General features: G+C 43.7%; 1 protein-coding gene across 1 annotated transcript in view; it reads left to right on the top strand.

Annotated features, from left to right (window-relative positions):
• LOC148036020 (Galactose oxidase/kelch repeat superfamily protein) overlaps positions 1-22,606 on the top strand; it is a 148,477-nt gene that overhangs the window by 18,178 nt on the left and 107,693 nt on the right. Inside the window, exons 3-6 of the mRNA XM_087678035.1 lie at positions 16,873-16,941; positions 17,028-17,160; positions 17,305-17,351; positions 17,512-17,598. Of these exons, the coding sequence (XP_087534161.1) occupies positions 16,873-16,941; positions 17,028-17,160; positions 17,305-17,351; positions 17,512-17,598 (336 nt within the window). The remainder of the gene's footprint in view (positions 1-16,872; positions 16,942-17,027; positions 17,161-17,304; positions 17,352-17,511; positions 17,599-22,606) is intronic.

Here is a 22,606-nt window from a genome sequence, read left to right as displayed (position 1 = left end):
GAACAAGACTCCTTTCAAATGCAAGGTCTTTCTTTGGAGGATAATGATTGGTGGTCTTCCTCTTGCCTCGGCCCTTTCCAAGCGTCGAATCTCTAATGGCAATTGTTTCTTCTGCACCACTACTGTGGAATCGGCCCGTCATCGATTTATCTCTTGCCCTATTGCGAAGAAAATCTGGTCGTTTTTGTCAGCGGTTTGGCGACCTGTGGTTGGTTTCTCAATGAGCCCTTTCAATTGGGTTTTTATATGCCCAAAATACCCCACACGGGCACAGTTGCATATGAAGATCTTGTTCCATTTTCTTAGATATTGGGGATGCTAGCACAACTGGACCACTCGGAATGCCTTTCTTTTTGATTCGGCATCTAATGTTCCCAGACACATTGCCAGGCTTAAAGGCCTTTTGCTTTGGCAGATAGATCTCCTTCGGCACTCTGACTTGCTCCCTCGGGAAGACTTACTTCCTTGGCATTTGGCAATTTCCACTGTGTCTTTGCCATGACTTGTGTACCTCTGTCCGGGTTTTGTACTGACAGTTGACACACGCTGGTTTACAGCCATCGTGTATCTTGTAATCATGTAAACTTGTATCTTTTTTCGTAATTAATACAATTACCTTTTACGAAAAAGAGAGAGAGAGAGAGAGAGAGAGAGAGAGAGAGAGAGAGAGAGAGATGCAGATTTGCAATATGAAGATTTCTGAATAAGGAATACTGATATGTACACAGGCACAGTGCATATGTCTGTATCTCCACCTCGATGATGTCACCCTGTTGTAAACCTCGAAGTCTGCAGGAGTCAGCATGATCTCTGTCTGAATCCAGTCCGTAATCTGTGATCAGAAGTATTTGAATGTGTGCTGAAAGTCAGGTATATATAGGCCCAAAATCTGGTACAAGTCGGCTGCATTAGTGATTAAACGCAGCTGATTGTGCAGGAAAACTGTCCAATTGCTGATGTGGCATCTCCAGCTGTACAACCACGTGCCACATGGCAGACCTGCTGCAACTGCATACACAGGACCTGTCATAAATGCGATGATTGATCAGATTGCCATGTGGCATATCCAGCTCGCTCTCACTCTGACAAATTGCTCTCGAATGCTTGTCTAACAAGAAAATGCATGAACTCTGCCTAATTTGACACATGCCTATCCAAGGGATTATCATAACTATAACACTATGAAGAGAAGACCACACTTAGATTACTGTTTGAAGCACATTTGTCGGGAAGAACACAGATTTTCTGCATTGTTTGAGCCTTCTACCAAGCGTGCCGGATACTAAAACTCCCGTTTGCAAGATTAGCTGATTTTCCCTCCTTTGGGAATTGTGACACCAAAACACAATTTTTTCTAGTGTATTTGCAGGTTTCTGGAGATGGATGTGTATATGCAGGTGTTTAGAGATGGATTATACCAGTTCAAATTTTTGACAATTTCGAAGAGAAGCCAATCCATCCTTCTCCTGATAGGAAGTCACACAAGTCAGAAGACTGCAAAGAGCGAAGCAAAGATTGACATTGAAAGCCTTGTTCTCACTCTGTTTCGTTGAGAAGATCGCCTCCTCCCCCCCTACCTCTCTCCATATTTTCCGCAGGGCCTGTATCTCCAGCCCTCGCATAGCCGTGATGGCATCTCCTGTTCAAGTGCTCATGTTTCCTTCCTTATCAAATGAAGATCACCTTGATTGGTTCAACTACTCCCTTTGGTCATGTAAAGTGGAGTGCATCCTTGATGCCTATGATATTTGGATTTTGTTACCACCTCTATTCTCTGTCCAATGGAGGATCCCTACATTGGCTCTACGATGGGCCAAGTTGTTCTATGGAATTAGCTCAACTCTAGAGTGTGGTTTTTCCTTTTCATGAGCTTTTAGGATTTTGTCCTTGTCCATGTGTGTAGACTTCAAATTGTAGTGGAAGTGTGGACAAAGTTAGCCTCTCTCTACCACCAAAAATTTCAGAGCTCAATAAATGTGGAAGCGTATGGACAAGACTGAAAGACAATGCTGAAAGACAATGAACACACGAGAAAGGGAGAGAAAAGAGATAGAACACAGAAATCTACAATCAACAAATGCTGAAATGAAGAGGGTAGATGTACAAGGGCTGTCGATGTATCTCCTCGTGCCGAATCTCTCCCACCAACACATGAAAACCAAATGAGGAGGGCAAGCTGAAAAGTGCCTGTACATATCACAAAAAGAAAGCAAAAAATATGCAGGTCGGCCTGCAAAATTGGTTGACTAGCAAGTGGCCACAATAAATGCAGCCAATTGGCTGCACCCAGCCCCAAAAAATTGCGATCTGGCCACAACGTGCCATGTGGCATTGCTCTTGCTTGGAATCCATTGCCCAAATAATTGACAGGAAATGCATAAGTTCCTTAAAGAGAACTGACTGCACCAATTGTATTTGGAGAAATGCTAGTCCAGGGGATGACTAATCTGTAACAGCCCCTCTCAGATCTTGGGTGTGGCATAAGGCTTAGAAATCTGGAGTGCTACTGAAGAACAATGTGAGGTAGCGCCTTCGTAAACAATTCAGCCAGGTTATCCTCTGTCTTGCACTAAACCACATCAATAGTCTCATCCAAGATCTTCTTTTGAATGAAATGGTAGTAAAGCTCAATATGCTTCACCCTAGCTTGAAACATTGGGTTTTGTGCCAAAGCAATGTAACTCTCATTGTTGCAATGAAGGGTTGTAGGACATGTTAAAGCACTCCTAGCAATCTCTAAAGCCATACTAACTCACATGTGGTAGAAGACATCGCTATATACTCCACCTTTGTGGAAGAAAGGGCAACAGTAGGCTGCTCCTTGCTACTCCATGAGATAACACTTGCACCCAAAGTAAAGCAATCTCCTGTCGTTGACTATTGTTGGTTAACATTGTTGGCCTACATTGTCGACATAATCTGAATCCGTTCGGCTTGTAAGAACCAAAGGTGAATCTTCATTACTTGCTCAATAATGAATACCGAGATCAAGGTGTTGAGAAACCATTTGTTTAGTTCACAAACTTCATTTAGGGTTTCACATTGATAGCCCCAAAAAGGGCTAGTGTCCACATTTTTGGTCATTTTGCTTGTGGGCGCTTACTCAATGGTGTGCCACTCTAGACAGCTTATGCCTATAAATAGGTCGTCACTTCATTCATTCTTAACCTCACTTTAGTCATTCTTCACCCGTCTTCCTTCGTTACTCAGACACTCTTCCCTCTCCACTCCACTGCTACCCATACCCCTATTGGAGGACATCGTAGTTTGTAGTCCCCTTTCCTTTTCTCCTTTAGATGCCATGTTTTCCATCATTAGGTCTTGCATTTGGAGCTCTTCCAGCCTAGCATCAGCATTTGCAATATTGGTATCAGCTTTTCATCTCCTTGGCGTCAGTCTCCACTAGTTGGTGTCATCTTACAGTTTGTGTTTGCTGCATTCGGAGGCTCTCCACTAGTAGGTGCCAGCTCTCATCAACCTCACATCTTCATGTGATTTGTGTTTTGCATTTGGAGGCCTTCCCTTAGCCTGGCGTCAACTCTCACCACTTGGTGTTAGTTTCCTCCCATTTGGTGTTAGCATCCACACACTAGGTGTAAACATCTAGGCTGTCATCATTTGCGTTTGGCAGCTCACAGACTTTTCACATTTGTGTTTGCTACCTAGGCCACTCCTTGGCATCTTAGGAATGCGGTTTGCTCTCTCGACAACTAGTGATCATTTTCTTTATCTTCGACAACATCAAAGGATTATAATTTGCTCCCTCGATAGCTCTCCTTTACCTTCTAGTGATTACTTTGATAGCCCATTGCTCGGAGAACTATGTTTCACTCCCTTCATTGTGTAGATTCTCCACAGGTGTTGTTGCTTGATTTAGACAAGACAATGCAGTCGTCTTCTGAGCTTCGGTTGCGTTGCATCAGCTTTTCTTCTCATAGCATGATTCAGTGCATCATCATCGTGTTTTTCTTGTGTTTGTGAGTTTCTCTTCTCTCTCAATGTTTGCGGTACACACTTTGTGTCTCTCCCTGCAAACCCTATTGTCTCTCTAGTCTCTTTGTCATTTTTTGACACGGGGGTTCCTCTCAGGAACTACGAAATTCTCAGCAGTCTTTTAATGTACCATCTTGGGTTCACTCATGAATCCAATCAACAAACCTATAGAAAAGCACACATCAATTCGAGTGTTAAGAAGCCAAATCAAGGATCTAGTCAATTGCCTGTAGGGAGAAGCATTCGGTGCTGGTGTATCTACATGGGTTGTAGCATTCCAATTTAGATCCATAGAAGTAGAAATGGCCTTACATCCCTCTATCTCAAATGTGACCAAAAGCTCTTGCACATACTGTTGCTAGAAGATGAAAATCTCGCTCGGAGTTTGCTAAATCTCATGGCCTAAAAAGAAATGGAGAAGGTTCATATCCATCATCTCGAATGCCTTGTGGAGTGCCTACTTCGTTTCCTTGATCTTTTGGGCATGGTCACCTATCAAAATAAGATCATCCACACAAAGCATGAACAACGCATGCCCTCCATCTAAGGTGTAGATATACAATCAAAGATAAAAAAAGGAATGTCGATACCTTGAGGAATGAGTCTATTTTCTCTTTCAAGCACGCGGAGCTTGTTTGAGGCCATAAAGAGCCTTCTTGAACTTGTATACCTGCCCATCTGATGAGGAAAAGCTAGGAGGTTGCTCAAGATAGATCTCCTTCTTCAAATCACCATTTAGGAAGGTAGACTTCACATGAAGGCGATAAACTGGTCATCTCCTATGGCTGGCTAAGGCAAGAATGGCTCTAATGGTAGCCATCCAAGCTATAGATGCAAAGGTGTCATGGAAATCCACCCTTGGCTGATGTGCAAAGTCTGTTGCCACGAGTTGCGTCTTGTGCTTATCCAGAGTACCATCACAATGATATTTGGTATTGAAGATCCATTTTACACCAATCACCTTTCTACGGATAGGCCTAGGTATAAGATTCCAAGTGTCATTTTTCTCAATAGCATCCAACTCTTGCTCCATAGCCTTCTCCCAATGCTGTGACTGCAAAGCCTTCTTCACAGAGGTGGGCTCCCTATCCTGCATGGCATGGGCTATCAAATAATAGTCAGTGCAAACAAGCTCGGTGGTGTGTGCTTGGCTCCTAGGAGACCGTCAAGGACCATCCTACAGTTGCCACTAGTTAGGGACTCCCTTAATCCCCGAATCACGGAGTGTGTCTCGAGCCCAAGGAGGAGGAGGTCAATACTCGCCTTGCCGCTCTCCATCTGCCAAAGTCTCTAGAATATCCATCGAGGCTGATGCAATGGATGAATCTAGTGGTGAAGCAATCTCCTCCTACATTGAGGGTGGAGCCTCAATAGGTAAGAGCTTTGACGGCACTAGAGCAGGTGCCCAATTGTCACCTGGATCTCCAAGAATGGGATTTTTAACACCCTCCTTTGGACGTTGGAGACCTTACGAACTGAACATCTCAACTTGTGTACACCTCCTGAGAAGTGGGATCATAAATCTTGTATCCTTGGGATTGCGAGCTATATCCCACTATCACTTGTCTCTTGGAAGTCGGCTGAAACTTGTTCTCTTTTTCTTTGGGATGTGAACATAGGCATCTCACCCGAACACCTTGAAATAAGAGACATCTGGTTTCTGTCCAAAATAAGCTTCAAAAGGGGCCATATTAACCACGTTGGAAGTAGGGGATCGATCAAGGATTTGGATAGTGGTAGCCATTGCTTCGGCCCAAAGACACCGAGGTGTCTGTAGATGCTCTATTATAGTCCATCCCATCTCGATCACATTGCGATTCTTCTGCTCCAATATGCCATTCTCTTGAGGGGTATTTGTGTTGGGTAACTCTTGGTGAATGCCACTATTTGCACAAAAATGAGTTAGCTCGCGGAAGACGAAATCCCCTCCCTTGTTGAAATGCAGGGTCTTGAGTTTCTTGCCAGATCTGTTCTCTTCAAAGATCAACCAATCCTTAAAATGTGAGAATGCTTTGGACTTCAAGGCCAAGAAATAGACCCATGTCATCTTGCTAAAATCATCAATAATTAGCATAAAATACAAACTCCCTTGAAGGGACCCTATCCTCATGGGTCCACATAAGTTTGTCAAAACAGGCTTCAAGGGCTCCTTAGCCTATTGGGAAGCATTGTTGGGAATAACATCTCTATGCTGCGTGCTACGAATACAAGGGACATGGTGGATGGCTCACCCCAATCTTTAGCAACCCATCTACTAGCTGACCAGGAGTTGTCTTTCAAAAGTACTCATAGTTGAGGTAGCCAAACCAAGCGTGCCAAAGCTTGGTTTGAGTCTATGAAGAAGGAAGAAGAGAAGAAAGGACAGAAGATGACCGCATCTTGTAGACTTCATTTCCCTCATGTTCTATAGGAGTCCTTATCAAATTTGACTGTCAAACCAAGAGCACAAATTTGTGCACTGAAAGGAGATGATACCCTAGACTTGGTGCATAGAGCACTTGTGATGTGCGGGCACTGCTTTGCTCATCCAAAATTAGTTGCATATTACCCTTTCCTTTGATGTGGCGAGACAAGTCATTGGAAGAAAGATTGCCCCGACAAGGACAAGAAGAACACCAAGAAGGACAAGACTACAAAGGATTCAAGGGTGGTGACTACTCCTTCATCGGCCACCTTCCTCCATTTGGAGGTAACAGAGGATGTTTCTTCGATGGCCACTAATGCAATGATGGTGGCCCCACAGTCTTGTGAGTGGATTGTGGACAATGGGGCTTCGTGCCACATGACTACTTCAAAAGAAGCAATTTACCCATGCATGCATCGGGCCACCATCTTGTGAGTGGATTGAGGACAATGGGGCTTCCTGCCACATGACTACTTCAGAAGAAGCAATTTACCCATGCATGCATCGGGCTACCGTCCTGTGAGTGGATTGTGGACAATGGGGCTTCCTGCCACATGACTACTTCAGAAGAGGCAATTTACCTATGCATTTCGCAATCCACTCACAAGACTGTGGGGCCACCGTCATTGCATTAGTGGCCATCGAAGGAACATCCTTTGTTACCTCCAAATGGAGGAAGGTGGCGGATGAAGGAGTAGTCACCGCCCTTGAGTCCTTTGTAGTCTTGGTGTTCTTCTTGTCCTTGTCAGGGCAATCTTTCTTCCAATGACCTGTCTTGCCACATGTGTGACAAGTAGACTCCTTGTCTTTGTCTTGTTTGGACGTATTGTCCTTGTTGTTGTTGTTGTTGTTGTTGGTCCCCTTTTGTTGGGAAGATTGATTGGTCAAAGTCTCCAACTTAGGAGCGTTTTGACCTTTGGGTTGTTCCTTTTGGTCCAAGACCACAGGAACCAACTCCTCCCACTTAAGGGTCTTTGTCCGCTTTGAAGTAATCAAGGCGGAATAGAATGCACTGAATTGGAGTGGTAACTTAGAAAGAAGAGTTATCGCCATGCCTCAAGGTAATCTATTGTCTTGAGTTTTGGACATGCATTTGCAATTGCTGAAGCTTATTGACATGCATATAAGAAAACTTGTTCGAACTCAAAGTCCTCATGTGAACCTCCAAAGACACTCGCTTCATCACGGTCATGTTAGCAGAGTATTTGTCAGCTCATGTGTGAGTCTGAGCTTGATTTGGGCTGGGCATTTTTATTAGGTATTTTAGGTTTTTTTCTGGTGTGGCATTTTATGCCAGTGGAGCATTTTTATGCACCAGTCGGCCAGCATTAATGCTGTCCGACCAGCATTATTGCTCCCCACTTTTTCAGCCTATTTATACTCAGTGCTCCTCCTCAATCAGTATCATCATTATCATCATCTTCACCATCTGCAGACTCTGTGGAGAGAGGAGCCAGAGCCAGTGCCAGTGCCAGTGCCCACTCAGCCAGTGACTCACTATTGTATGCGATTGTCTCGTGTTCAGATATATGGATTCCATTTCCCGTGCATACATCTGAGTTCTCATTTGTATCGTGTTCTTTTCTTTTCTCTTTTTGTCTTGTGTTTCAGCAGTTTATTTCAGCACATGTTTATGCTTCCACCGCTGCTCCACTTCTGAGAGGGGTGACCAGAAGAAGAAGTCGAAGGCCCAGTGTTACCACTGTGGCAAGAAGGGACATTTGCGGAAGGACTGCAAGAAGTTAGCGGCTTCCAGGAAGAAGGAGCAGAAGACGAAGCGGGATGTTGACTCTACCGATGAGTTCTCTCCTTCATCTGACTCCGACTCCGACTCCGATCCTCCGACCAAGGTGAAGTCGAAGGCGCGGAAGGGATCCTCTTCTTCGGATCGTGGGAAGGGCTTGGTGGCCCCTTCCTCGGCTGCTTTCGAGTGGTGATGATGAGGTCATCCCTCACGACTCTCTTGTGCCAGAGAGGGAGTGTGAGTGGGTGTTCAGATGGGGCAGCTGCGCCTCATCTATACTTTTATACAGGTGCACAGGTTCCAGAGAGGGACGTCCCTGACGCATCGACTTCAGTCTGGCGGAATCAAATCCTGGAGCTGGGATTGACATCCAGGCTCATGTTGAGCTGGTTATCTAATAGAGAGCGGGAGGCTTTCGTATGGAGCTCACATAAGGGGACACTTTGGCGGTGGCCAAAGGCCGGGAATCCATGGTCACCTATGTTCAGGGGCATTTTTGACAGGATGGTCTTGTATGCTACTGCGAGACATTGGTGATGGACACAGAGACATTCTATGATCTTCTCTATTTTCAGGTGTTTGGTACGATCGACATCGACATCAGGTTCTCTCCGAGGCACCTTGGTGGTGGCTTGATCACCCATTGCTTGGGTATCCACGGTTCTACTTGGTGGTTCTATGTTGTATAGTTTCTGATCCCTTTTCATTGTACTATTGTATTGTATCAGATTACTCATGATCTGAGAGAGGGTGTTAGCAGAGTATTTGTCAGCTCATGTGTGAGTCTGAGCTTGATCTGGGCTGGGCATTTTTATTAGGTATTTTAGGTTTTTTTTTTGGTGTGGCATTTTATGCCAGTGGAGCATTTTTATGCACCAGTCGGCCAACATTAATGCTGTCCGACCAGCATTATTGCTCCCCACTTTTTCAGCCTATTTATACTCAGTGCTCCTCCTCAGTTAGTATCATCATTATCATCATCTTCACCATCTGTAGACTCTGTGGAGAGAGGAGCCAGAGCCAGTGCTAGTGCCCACGCAGCCAGTGACTCACTGTTGTATGCGACTGTCTCGTGTTCAGATATATGGATTCCATTTCCCGTGCATACATCTGAGTTCTCATCTGTATCATGTTCTTTTCTTTTCTCTTTTTGTCTTGTGTTTCAGCAGTTTATTTCAGCGCATGTTTATGCTTCCACCGCTGCTCCACTTCTGACAGGTCATCCAATTGTATATTTGATCTAGGTCTAGCCATATCTCCCGAGCCATGATCAAGGTGAGCAATGACAGTCAGAGTGCAAGAGAGAAGAGGAAAGAACAAATGTGGGCATTCAATTTGTCCCTATGTGCCTATGCTTGCATCAACTCAACTTTCTCATCTGTAGAAAGCTTGGAGGCATCATGGGCTGTAGGATAGTCTATAGCCTCGGCCACGAGCTCCGGCAAATCATAAGACTCTAAGATGGCAAGCATGATTATGTGCCAAATGTAGTAATTCTCCCCGTCAAGCTTTTGATTTAAAGGAAGACTTGGCAACACGGGGACCTTATGGTCCATAATAGCTTGAAACTTCGCATCAATTTTGATCGACATTGTATATGGAATGACTTGCACAAAAACAAGGGCAGCCCCCTTCTTCTGTGCGCACGGTGCCTGTGCCTACTAGGCTTCTTTTGCTCGTCCTCAAAGAGTTTCACTCCTCAAAGGGATGAAAACTCAAAATTTGCAAAAAAAGGTTGAAAATGCAGCCTTTCCTCGTTCACAAACAGCAAGGACTTGCAAGAAACAACAACTTCACTCCCTCTCTGTGTTGTACCTGCTCAATTAAGCCTTCGTAGGTTGTAAACATAAACTTTTGTTGTGAAGAATCCTCCTGATCATGTTTGTCCTTTTTTTACAAAAAAACCAAACTTGCACTACAAGGGAATGGGATGAGACGGATGGCCATTTGCAATGCAAAATAGCGGTGTTGCCATATATATCACTATATATATTGCTATTAGCCTTATAAATTTTGATTTGTGATGTTAATAGTGATGCTTTTTCAACGCATACAATGATGCATATAGCGATGCTGCTTTGAGAAAGAAAAGCACGCTGAAAATCCTAGCATGTGGAAGCATAAGGACAAGACTGAAAGACAATGAACATGAGAGAAATGATGTCAGAGTGCAGTGAATGCAGAAGCATATGGACAAGACTCAAAGACAATGAACATGAGAGAAAGGGGGAGAGAAAAGAGATAGAAGAATGCATAAATCTGCAGTCAGTGAATGTTGGAATGAAGAGGGTGTTGAGAAACCCTTTACCCTTCACCCACAGTTTGCGTATTTGCGTTTCTGCGTTTTGCGTTTTGCGTTTTGCGTTTAGGGTTTGTAGCCCCAAAAAGGGGTGCCATCCTAAACTGACTATGCTTATTTATAGGCCACTCTCTCATTCATTCCTCACGGCTGATTCATTATGTCTGTCACCTTTTCTCTCCAGCCTCTCCACTACCCTCACACCTCTTAAGGAAGACATTGCGGTTCGTGGTTCGTGGCTGTCTTCATCATCTTCCTTGTGCTACGGCAACCTTGTTCCCTTGTATCACATTCACTCCATGATTCGGAACTTTATCATTCCATTAATCAGAGTTTCTTCTTTCTTCTATTCTCTTCTCTATGTTTGCCGAGTTCACTTCGTATTCATCCTCGCAAACCCGATTGTCTCGTTGGTACGTCATCTTCTGACATGGTATCAGAGTTGGATTTGCTCAAACAACGGCAAAGATCCTCCACTCTAGTGAAGGCAAAGACCGGTAGCCGGTTCGGCATCCACTTCTCTTCTTCTTTCGTTGCATCAAAATCTCGTTTTTGCAGTTTTCAGGTGTTTCAGCTTGTTGCCCACACCCCAAATGGGGAGGACATCGCGGTTCAAGCTGGCCATTGCTGTCTACAACAGTTTGGCGCCTGTTTTCAGCCTATCGCACAGTGTTTGGAGCTGATTTTAGCATATTGACTGTTGTTGTTGGTTTTTCCTACGTTTTTAGTATTTCTCTCACATATTGCCTACGTTTTTAGTCTCTCTCTCTCTCTCGCAGGCTATCTTACTTGCGTTTTTAGTCTTTCTCTCTCCTGTTGCGTGCGTTTTTAGTTTTTCTCTCTCCTCACTTGCGTTTTTCTATTGGTTGCAACCTCTTACTGCTGGTCATATTCTCCTGCCACTGGCAGCTCACTTTCAGTCCTTTTACCCCTTGAGGCGGACATTGCGGTTCGTGCTTCACATTGCCCTCACACCCCTTGAGGTGGACATTGCGGTTCGTGGTTCATGGTGGCTGACCTCTTCCTTCTTCAGCAAGGCACGTTGGTATCCATGGCTTCTTTACCAATAGATTTCCAAACTATTGGGTGCTCCTACTGTGGCATCATCGAACACACCACCGATGCTTGCCGACTTCGACCTTTGCTCCCCATCCCCCCGGAGTATATGCGTCTTTCACCAGGCACTCCTTGTGCCACCTCTCCTTTCTGGGCCACAGAGATCGTTCTGCATCGGCTATCAAAGTACTATGCTCAAGGCAATAAGACGCATCCGATGCATACTAAGTCCTTTCGAGCACATGGAAGATCGATTGGTGCTACAACCTCTTGGAGATCGTCGCAATGCCGGCGGTAGTCTTCTCCCACCTATTTTCGGGTACAGTGGCTACCATGGCCCGCGGTTCTGTAGTCCACTCCATCGAGAGACAGTGATTGTTTAATATTGTCTCCTCGTCAGTTTGCTCCTTTGAGAGACAATGGCTGCTCGACTCCTTCCTCTTCTTTAGCTACCTAGTCTGCTCCACTAAGAGACAACGATTGTTGTCCACCTCTTGCTCATTCTAAGCCCCACCCTTTCCCACCCTTGACTACTCAGGTTCGAGAGGCTACCTCTGGGAGCTCTTCGGCACCCTAGATATTTTCTTCGAGATAACCGGTAGCACTTTCTTCGTCATCAAACATTTCGGAGTCCGTGATCCATGAGTTTTTGGATTCCCTATCTACTTTAGAGGGAGCTTCAGAGGGGGATGTTATTTCTTTGCCCTCAGAGGGGGCATCTATTTCTTCTTTGACTTCAACGGGGGCCCCTCCACCTCCCACCTTAGAGGGGGAACCTACTCCACATAAAGTTCTTCACCTATCGTCTACTTTCTTGGGGTGGTTGTCTTCGTCCAGTCATCTCTTCTATTGATACCCAGGATCTTCAGGTAGCACCTAGATCGGGACCTCAGAGGTTCAGCCGCGACTTGGTGACGAGGCCTTCGTATTCCTTCCAGCATGGATGCATGTAGCTAGTGGCTTCTCTCTCGAGGTTGAGTTTCGAGTTTTCCAGTTCACTCTGTCTAGTGTTCTTTACTGCCGGTTCCCTTTTAGGTGGAAATCTTGGATCTTAGGGATCCTTTACCTCCTATGCATTGCATGATTTCATCATCTTTGTACTAGGGCGCTTGGGCAAGTAAACAATTTTCCCATGAGGAACACGGTTCAAGTGGCACCTGTTGCATGAGCATTCTTCAGCATGTAGCACTGCATCTCCACCTCCCTCTTCTCTTGTTCCATTTTTTGGGCTTGAGAGGGGGTGTTGAGAAACCCTTTACCCTTTACCCACAGTTTGTGTTTTTGCGTTTCTGCGTTTTGCGTTTAGGGTTTCCGTTTACGGTTTGTAGCTCCAAAAAGGGGCGCCATCCTAGACTGACTATGCCTAATTATAGGCCACTCTCTCATTCATTCCTCACGGTTGATTCATTTAGTCCGTCACCTCTTCTCTCTAGCCTCTCAACTACCCTCACACCCCTTCATGAGGACATTGCAGTTTGTGGTTCGTGGCTGTCTTCATCATCTTCCTTGTGCTACGGCATCCTCATTCACTCCATGATTCGGAACTTCATCATTCCATTCATCAGAGTTTCTTCTCTCTTCTCTTCTCTTCTCCATGTTTGCCGAGTTCACTCTGTATTCGTCCTTGTAGACCCTACTGTCTCGCTGGTACGCCATCTTCTGACAGAGGGCAGATGTACAAGGGCTGTTGATGTATCTCCTTGAGTTGAATCTCTCCCACCAACACTTGAAAACCAAGTAAGGAGGGCAAGCAAGGAAGTGCCTATAAATAGCACAGAAAGAAAGTAAAGAATATGCAGATCGGCCTAAACTGGCTGAGGCCACAATAAATGCAGCTGATTGGCTGTATTCAGCCCTAAAAAACTGCAATCTGTGGCCATAGCCTACCACATGGCATTGCTCTTGCCCGTACATTGTGACTGTTGGAAATGCCCAAATAACTAACATGAAATGTATAAATGCCTCCAAGAGAATTGATTACACCAATTCTATCTTGAGAAATGCTAGTCCAGGGGATGACTTATCTCTAACACAAAAGACCTTTGCCCACTGTATCACCCTAGAGAAGAAACTTTGGATGCTCTCAGTTGATGATTCTCTTTCTATTTAGGAGTACATCAACCAAATAAGGGGCATGTAGAATGAGCTTGCATTCTTAGGTTGAACAATAACTTCAAAGAATATAGGGATGATCCGCCTCACTCATTGACCCTCTTCCAAGTAAGATGTTTTCTGCACGAGCCTATTGATCTCCAAGGTGCAGGAGACTATTCTTTGGGAGGAGTTAGCACAGCTTGTTTTAGAGCATGAAGAGCACCTTAAGGAGATTGATAGCCAATGGATATGGCTTTACGAAAGCTTTTATTAAAGGTTCGGGAGGGGGGCAACAAGAAGGACGTAAAGGCCAAGAAGAAGAAGAAGAAGAAGAAGAAGAAAAAGAAGCATGTTCAACATTCAGAGTCTTTCTTGGGTTTTGACACAAATTTAGAGAAGTCTAAATTCCCATACTGTGGGAAGGGCACTCATCCCAAGGAGAAGTGTTGGATGAAATACCCTCACCTTCGTCCTAGAGCAAAGGATGGCACTAAAACATCTAAGCCCTCCTCTACCCCTTCACTAGCTGTTACTAGTGAGTTTGTGCTCCTCATATGCATGAGATGCAGGAGCCATTTTTAGCGGTTGCTTGGTTTTCAGAGAAGCCTTGGCTTATTGATAGTGGTGCTTTGAGTTATGTGACTCCTCCAGGAGATTTTTTGCAGGATCTTTGTTTATTTGAGGCTACAATCAATATTGGTGACATCTCATTGGTGTTTATTAGTGGTGTTGGCACTTCGCCTTCCCTTGTGCTCCCCATCCCTTTCAAAGGAGGATGATATTGGTGATGCGGTTGTGGATTCCTTGGCCCTTGGTGTTTTAGAGGGGGGGTTTCTAGGATCACAAGGAGCTTCTTCATTGACAGACTACATCGATAAACTTCATTGACTAGGGCACTTTTGTCACCCTTGGATCCATCCCATCTTCTTTGGCTTGCAACCACATCCAGGATTTGAAGGGGTGTTAGTAGTCATGTTTGTCATGCATTGTTGTCTCGTGCTTTTGAGCCTTAGTTTGAGTCAAATGAGGATATTAGGAGCTTTGACATTCAATTTGTCATGTGTTTTGGTGGAGGAGGTAGCTCTTTCTAGAGCTTGCATTTCTTTTCCAGTTGGTTTTAGGTGTGTTCACATTGGTTGCTTAGTTTTTACCTCCCCCCCCACATTCCTTTTTCAATGAGTGGAGGTTGTATTCACATCTTTTTTTAATGGCGATCAGCTCATACTATAGTTAGCTGATTGCATTTTCTCCATTATATGCAGTCGACCGAATTTTTTGCACACCTACACAACAGTTGGCCAGCTTTTGGGTTATTTGGCTCTGTATAGGTTGGCCTCTTAGTTGTTTGGTCATTATGTCTTGCAGGCTTCAGCACACTCCGACGCACAGGGACCCTTCTTTGTCTTCTGGTGTTGCCATCCGTCATTAGCCTGATCTAGTGCCCTCACCAATGCCTTGGGATGCATGCAGGAATTGATAAGTCCTCATTGTATTCAGCTGTCTTTTAGAGTTCAGTGTAGACTTTCTTCTTCCATTCTCTTCTTTCATTGCAGTCTCTGTCCTCCCTTCTATCTCGGTATTCGTGTTTCCTCTTCTGTTACACTCTCACAGTATGATGCCTTAGTCACTTTGGGGTTAGATCTCTTGGACGAGTTGTGCTCTGCAGTCCCTCTTGGCTCGAGTTCTTGGGGCGGTGTTAAGCTAAAAAAGGTTAATTAGCTTGATCCCCTTTTTCATCCCATTGAAAGTGCCACTCAAGTGTGCTTGGTTGCCATCCTAGATGGTTGTCTTATGTGTCTATGAATAGGGATTTTCCTAGCCAATTTGCACACCTTGCAACCATTATTGTATAGTTGCTACACTCTCACCCTTACTGTCAACCTGTTGTGAGCCAGCTGCCACCATCTAGGCAGCTGTGCTGTGCAGTCCAATACTCTGCCCTATTGCCACATAGCTGTTGCCTAGCAGCTGGTTTGCTGCCACGACCTGTTTTACCTGCTTGCTACTTGTTTTTAGTTGCTGATTTTAAAGGATTAGATAGCAGAAAAACTCTAATAAAATATAGGTGACAACATTTAATGTATAATTTGATTCATGCGATTGCTGTTTGGGCATTTTTAATGCAAGAAAATCATGATTTCTTTTGCTCTCCTCTCCTTTATGTGTGTGTGTGTGTGAGCGCGTTCGTGTCTCCCCCCTCCATGGTAATCAAAGCCTCATCAGTGAATTTGAAGCATTTCAGTGGTGGTGAGTTTATTGATTATAGAATTAATCTCAATAGAAAGTAGGGTCCACCAGTTGTCTTGCGATGTGTGCCAGGAAATCTCAGCCATGCTTGAAGGATTGTGGCAGTCAAATTGAATATTTATAGCATATTTGAAGAGATCTTGGGATTTACAGTGAAGGTGACCTGCATGCAAATTTTGGAGACCCAATTTGGCTCCCCGAACATTCAAAATCAAGGGACAAATTGAGGATTAATGGTGCTGGCCACAATTTTAGGCTGGGAATAGGTGTTGGTCATTGTTTTGAGATTGGAAATTAGAGATTCCTCTCCTACTGTTTCTCCCATCTTGACAAATGTATGTGCAATTTGGCAGTGGGAACTAGAGATTTGAACTTCAGATTTGAATCTGATGTGTTACTGATTGGGGATTTCCTAATGATAGTTTGAAACTGACAAGGTTTATGGTTTGCATGGCTGCATTGGGATGCACATTGAATATAATGATTTGCAGGTTGCTTGAGCATCATACCACTCTTAATTTTTATTACCTCGATTTTTGTTTGCTTTGTCAATGTAGCCTGCAGATGGAAAATGTTATGCCTCAATGGTTGGGACATTTTCTAGGCAGGGGTCTTGGTTGTGTATTATTGAACTCCACATGTTATTGTCTCATAGTTACTGGAACCCCATATTCGATTTGCCGCATTCTCTCTCTCTTAATACTTCATCTGAATTAAAGTTGATGAATTGTGCTTGGTAATTTTAAAGTGGGAACGTGGACACTTCGTTAAGCTCATCAGTATGTGCTTTCATTTCTATTGAACCAAGCTTATGTTATACAGTTTCAACTTTAATAATCTCACCAAATAAGCATTATTATTTGACTTAGGAATCTCCTAGTTTTTAATTATTTTCTTGTTTACAGCAAGAAACAGGATCAATTGCTCTGAGAATTGCAAGATGAAAATGTTCTACCTGTTACTTGTATTTTGGTTACTCGTTAAACCTTGTGAAGGTCAAATGTTTATATATTATTTTCTTGGTTGCCTCACCAGTTAACGGTCAATCCCATGAAGGACACAGAAGTAATATTACATGGAGGTGAATATTACAATGGGGATAAGGTAATGGATAACCTAATTGCTGGGGTTTGTTCCTTGTATGGAAGTTATGGAGGTTCTAACTGGTCTTTGAATTGTTGTCTTTTTAGACATTTGTTTATGGTGATCTTTACAGGTACAATACAGAAAAGAGTGAATGGAAGCTCATTTCTAGTCCTAATAGTCCTCCACCTCGCAGCGCCCATCAAGCTGTTGCTTGGAAAAATTCGGTCTTTGTTTTTGGTGAGAGTTGTTGCAAATATTTCCTGGAAGGTTTCTATACAATTAAAATTGTGTCAACTGTATTTTGAGTAGCTTATCTATTTGGCACATCTGTTAAAAAATCAAACAGATGAAACATATTCACATTCATGCGTTATTCTTCAGGTGGTGAATTTACATCTCCCAACCAAGAAAGGTTTCATCACTATAAGGTATGCAGGAGCAAAGGGCTAAAGTGGGACTCTAAATCGAATTGGCAGATTAATTAGCTGGCTGATTGTGATGACAATGGTGATCATGGAGCTAGTACAGTTTTGAGCTGAAACTTCACATTCAATTAATAACTGCTTGAATAATCAGCTATCTTGACAGGATCTTTGGAGATTTGATTTAATTACGAATTCTTGGGAACAATTGCCACTCAAGGGATGTCCAAGTCCTCGATCTGGGCATAGAATGGTGAGCTTATTTTTATCCTAAGTTTTGTTTTGAGTGAACAGTGAAAACAGGACATTTTTCGATAATTAGAATAGAAATGGGACAGGATTTATTAATGATGAGATCTAGAGCACGCGTCTCGTGTAGTAGTCAATCAATCTAGTAAATATTTTCAGATGTCTATAATTTAGGAACTATGACAAGGGTTTGCAGTGAAGAGGACAGTTTTAACTTTAAACCATCTCAATATTTCAGTAAATGGGGCTGAAGAAGAGGCGGAGGAAATTGACAGCCCTGGTGGAGGATACTCCTGGGGACCATGGTCATATTGTATAAGGAAACTTCCAGGGCTCTAGGTAGCTTAAAAAGTGTGATGATGCTGATGGCACTTATCTGAGCCTTGAGGTTACCACCTGATGGTATGCATAAGGTCAGCCCAGATCTGAGAACAGAAGTTTGCTATCAATGCTGTCATGCCTGAAATGTCTCAAAATTCATATATAATCTCTCTTTCCGTTCAGTGCAGCTCTGTAAAGAGTCTGGTACAAGTTGCCTGTGCTGCATTTGGGAACATTGCTAATCCAAGCACGGCAGTCTCATTCTATGACCCTTGGATGCTGTTGGTCTCTTTGGACTTGTTACATTCAGCCCTTAACATGCTGTTTGCATCCCATTGTTATTTGTACCAGATGGGTCTGTGTTGCTGATATATTGGCCTTACCATAAAAACACTAGTAGGTGGGGCTGGGTATTTGTGGGTGTATCATGCGATTAGTCTTTGTTGGGGTAAAAGGCCCTTGGGCCTGCCCGTGTACAGTGACCGCCCATATTCTTTATTCATATATATATATATGATAGTGCAGTAAGGCTGTCATAACATTGTTGACAACATCTACATTTTGTGTACTCTTCTTTTCCGCGTCTCCTGCATCTCTTTCAACTGGTATTAGAGCAGGTCCTTTGCGAGCGCTTCCCTGCCTTCCCCGGCATCTACACGAGGTATGAGAGCTTGCTTCTCACTCAGTTCTCAGCCATTCTTTGACATGAACAGCAGGGTTTCATAAAGAGGCAGCCATAGCTTCCATCATTGAAGCTTGTTCTCTTCACCTCTTGCTTGGACTTGTCCTAGGCTTGTGTAGGTCTATTGTAGGCCTTCATTGGGCTCTTGCTTATCCTCTATCCACCTTGATTTGGCCCCTCAAGTATGGCAGTATGCTTACGTTTTATTTGTGCCTGTTTGTAAAAATGGCTAAAAAATCACTCTTTTTGTTATATCTTGGGCATCCGGAACTCGATTTAGGCAAGGTAAGAGTCTAAGTTGGGGTTTTGGCACGCTCCGGACACGATGGTGATGCCAGATTTGCCAAATTCTGATGACAGAATATTTTGCAACAGATTTCAGGTCTGAGACAACATGTATTTGTATGCCTATAGCTTATGTGATGCTTCTACTGATGTTTATTGATACCGGATCACTTGTGGATGTTATGCCTTTTATGTGAGATGCATTTGGAGCTGGTTTAGCTCAGCCGTTGATTGTTTTGAACAGTCCCAGATCTGTCCAAAACAGGGCAGCCTCTTGTCATTACTTTTTATGTTCATGCTATATGGTCTTTTGATATCCGATTATGCCCGGTTGGTGTCTACATGTCTGGGAATGTATGGCTATGGTTTGCCTATGGATTTGAGCTTGGATTGAGCACTGATTTGCTCAGTTTACAAATGTTATATGTTGCTGGAAACTTCAGGGCTGAAGCTATTTATGCTACAGTTGGGTTATGCCTATTGGTCACGGGGTGCTCCCGGCTACTCGGTATAATGTCATGATGTATTTGGACTATGTCACATATCTTGTTTATGCTCCAGAATGCCTTTGAGCTGAGATTAGAGCTCGATTTGGATTTGACTGTCACTTCTTTGCAGCTGGCATTTCATCTATGACATGGTTTATGCCTAGGCTACCCAGTATGGTTTATGATGTCTTGGTGAATGCTTTATGCTTTGGTTGTGGATGACAGTTGTTTGAGCTCGTCTCGACATTCATTTGAGTATTCCCTTGAGCAGTTGGACATTGACTTGGCTTTTTTCGTTATGACTTGGCTTTTTCCGTTACGACCTTGGATGCTATATGAGATTTGATGCTTTGATTATGGATCTTGGCTATTACTTAGATACACTTACAAGTATTGAGCAGTGAACTGCTCCCTTGTTTTGGCAGATACCTATTGAGTTGTGATTGCTCATTTGCATTTGATATGCGGGATACTTACTGATCAGTGGACTTGGATAGTGCTTGGGATTTACAGTTATGGCTATCTTGCTTCTCTGTTGTATGACATCTATGCTATTTGGGCTACTATTGCTCGTGTATGTTAGGGAGCAGTTGATCTTTATGGCCACCTATGTATGCATATGGTCTGTTGCTATGTATTTTACCAAGCCTCTTACTTGGATACTTTTACACAGATATTTGGGCTTTTATTGGAGCTTGATTCTTGCAGGTTTATTTGCCACCTGCCGTTTTTGATTGGACATGTATGTTAGTACATCGTATGAGACACTGCAAAGTTATGTATACTCCTATGTTTCGGGGATGCTTATGTATTTATGGCTCCAAGGCATGCTTTTGCTTTTATGGCTGCGAGCTACAGTGGTTGGATATGTCATGCTTTTGTCTGCTACGCTTGTTCGCGTGGGAGCTTTTGCATCCGTGGTTGATGCCTTTGTGTTCTCCCCTTCTGGTTTGGATGAGTCTCCTTTGCAGTATGTTATGATGACTTTTAACTCTTCTAGTCATGCAGACAGTCCTCTTGATGAGCCTATTCTCTGTGATGAGTGTTCCCCTGATTCTTTGAGCTCCTTAGATGTATTGGACAGCTCTACTCATGCTATTATAGAGCATTGTTCTCTTTTACAAGTTTTATAGGTTCTATTTGCTTTCATTGAGGAAAGACAGGGCATGTGAAGCGTAAGTGCTTCAAGTGGATTAGAGAGCAGAAAAGATTGCGCCGTACTAGACATGAGAGCAGAGTCAGGGATACAGTAGGTAAGACCACCGTTGATAGTGGTATGGTACATGTAGTTACCCATGATGATGCAGCTCAGCTTAGACTCTTGGCATCGTGTTACCTTGCAGATTACTTACTCAGTGATACGGCCTATACCTTTGATTGACTTTTAGACAGTATGACATCTTGTCATGTTACTCCGCATAGAGCTTGGTTCTCTCCTTACAGAGAGGTTGACGGATGTATTTCTTTGGGCCTTGAGCAGGATTGTCATGTTATTGGTACAGGGGATATACACTTGGCTTTGCCAAATGGGTCTTCTCTTATGGTCCGTGATGTCTTGCATATACTTATGCTCAGTAAGAGTCTGATCTCTGTTAGTCAGTTGCATGGTGTAAGATATTATGTCTCTTTTGGGGATACTTCATGGAAAATCCGTCGTGGTTGCTTGGTATTGGCCAGAGGTGCTAGATATTGGCAGTGATTATGTAGTGCATGTCTCTCATGTGGGAGATTCTATGGTTGCAGTTACGCAGATACCACATGCATTGTTATAGCATTGTTGCCTAGGCCATGTACGAAACAGTGAGATGCTTTATGTAATATGGGCGTATTGCTTGCTCTTTCCCATGCTACTTGCTCTCATTGTACTCATGGTCTGTGCAGAGTCTCTTTGGCTTATGGCGATCGTGTGAGGTATGCTCCTCTAGATCTAGTCCATGTTGCAGTATATGGACCTATGCCTTCCCAGTCACTTGGTGGAGCGTCGTATTTTGTGACCTTTATGGATCATGCTACCCATCGTGTTTGGGCTTATCCTTTGGTACGGATTGAGAATGCTGTAATCTGTTACTATGCTTGACAGGTTTATGGATTCTGCTGGTAGCAAGCCTAGATGCTTGCAGATGGATTATGAGAGTCATGCTATCTCTCCCAGCTTACGGATCTCTTGTTAGTAATATGGCATTGATTTTTGATGCCCACGGTATTATGAGATTGCTCATGGCATGTGCCTGACTTTACAGGCAAAGGTTGCTTCTATGCTTACCATAGCTAGGTTGTCTTATGGCTTTTGGGTTGAGGCCCTTATGACGGCAGTCTACTTGGGTAATTGGACATCGTGTTTCTCTTTGGATGTTATTACTCCACATGAGGCATGGAGTGGCATGAGACCCTTCTATGATCACTTGAAGATGTTTGGTTGCCAGGCATCTGTCAGTATGCCACATGAGCCTATGTCATGCATATTTATACTCCTTGGTTTTGGGATTTAGATGCCCGGCAGGTTCTATGCAGCCGTCATGCTGTCTTTTATGAGACGCAGACACCTCTCAGGCCTCTTGATGCGCGTTCAGTGCACTTTATGGCTTATTTTACAGCCGTATATCAGTCTTCCGCTTTGCTGAGGCTGCATATTGTCTTGAGATTCCGTTTGACTTGTGTCCGGGATGCTGGCTCTCTTTCAATGATTGACCTTGGAGAGTCTGTATGCTCTCCATTGTCTTTTATGCGCTGCGTTGATGCTATGCGTGACTCTGATGCTTTACAGCTGTGCACTTATGAGTTGTGTTGCTTGCTTCATGGGAAGTAGACATGGATTGCTCTATTGTCTAGAGCTATGGGATCGCTTATTTCCTAGATGTCATGGACTCAGGGATGCTTGACTCTTCTTGTGAGGAGGTTCCCACCACTTATTGCATAGCTTGCTTTCCAATTGGGCGTTGGGTGAGATGTCATGATTCCTCATCCTGTTTCTTTTCTTTTGCTTTGTTTTTTCACTCCCTGGCCCATTGGCCTTTTAGTGGGAGGTTGTTGGGGTAAAAGGCCCTTGGGCCTGTCGGTGTACAACGACTGCCCATATTCTTTATATATATATATATATATATATATATATATATATATATATGAAAGTGCAATAAGGCTATCATAACATTGTTGACAGCACTTACATTGTGTGTGCTCTTCTCTCCCACGTCTCCTGCATCCCTTTCAGTCTTCTCCAACACCTTTGAAAGTGTGAA

Source organism: Lygodium microphyllum, chromosome 5, assembly GCF_053477565.2.
Source record: "Lygodium microphyllum isolate KBCC chromosome 5, Lygodium_microphyllum_v1.1.10, whole genome shotgun sequence".
In the NCBI taxonomy this organism is placed as follows: domain Eukaryota; kingdom Viridiplantae; phylum Streptophyta; class Polypodiopsida; order Schizaeales; family Lygodiaceae; genus Lygodium; species Lygodium microphyllum.
This window is presented reverse-complemented; position numbering and strand designations above follow the sequence as displayed.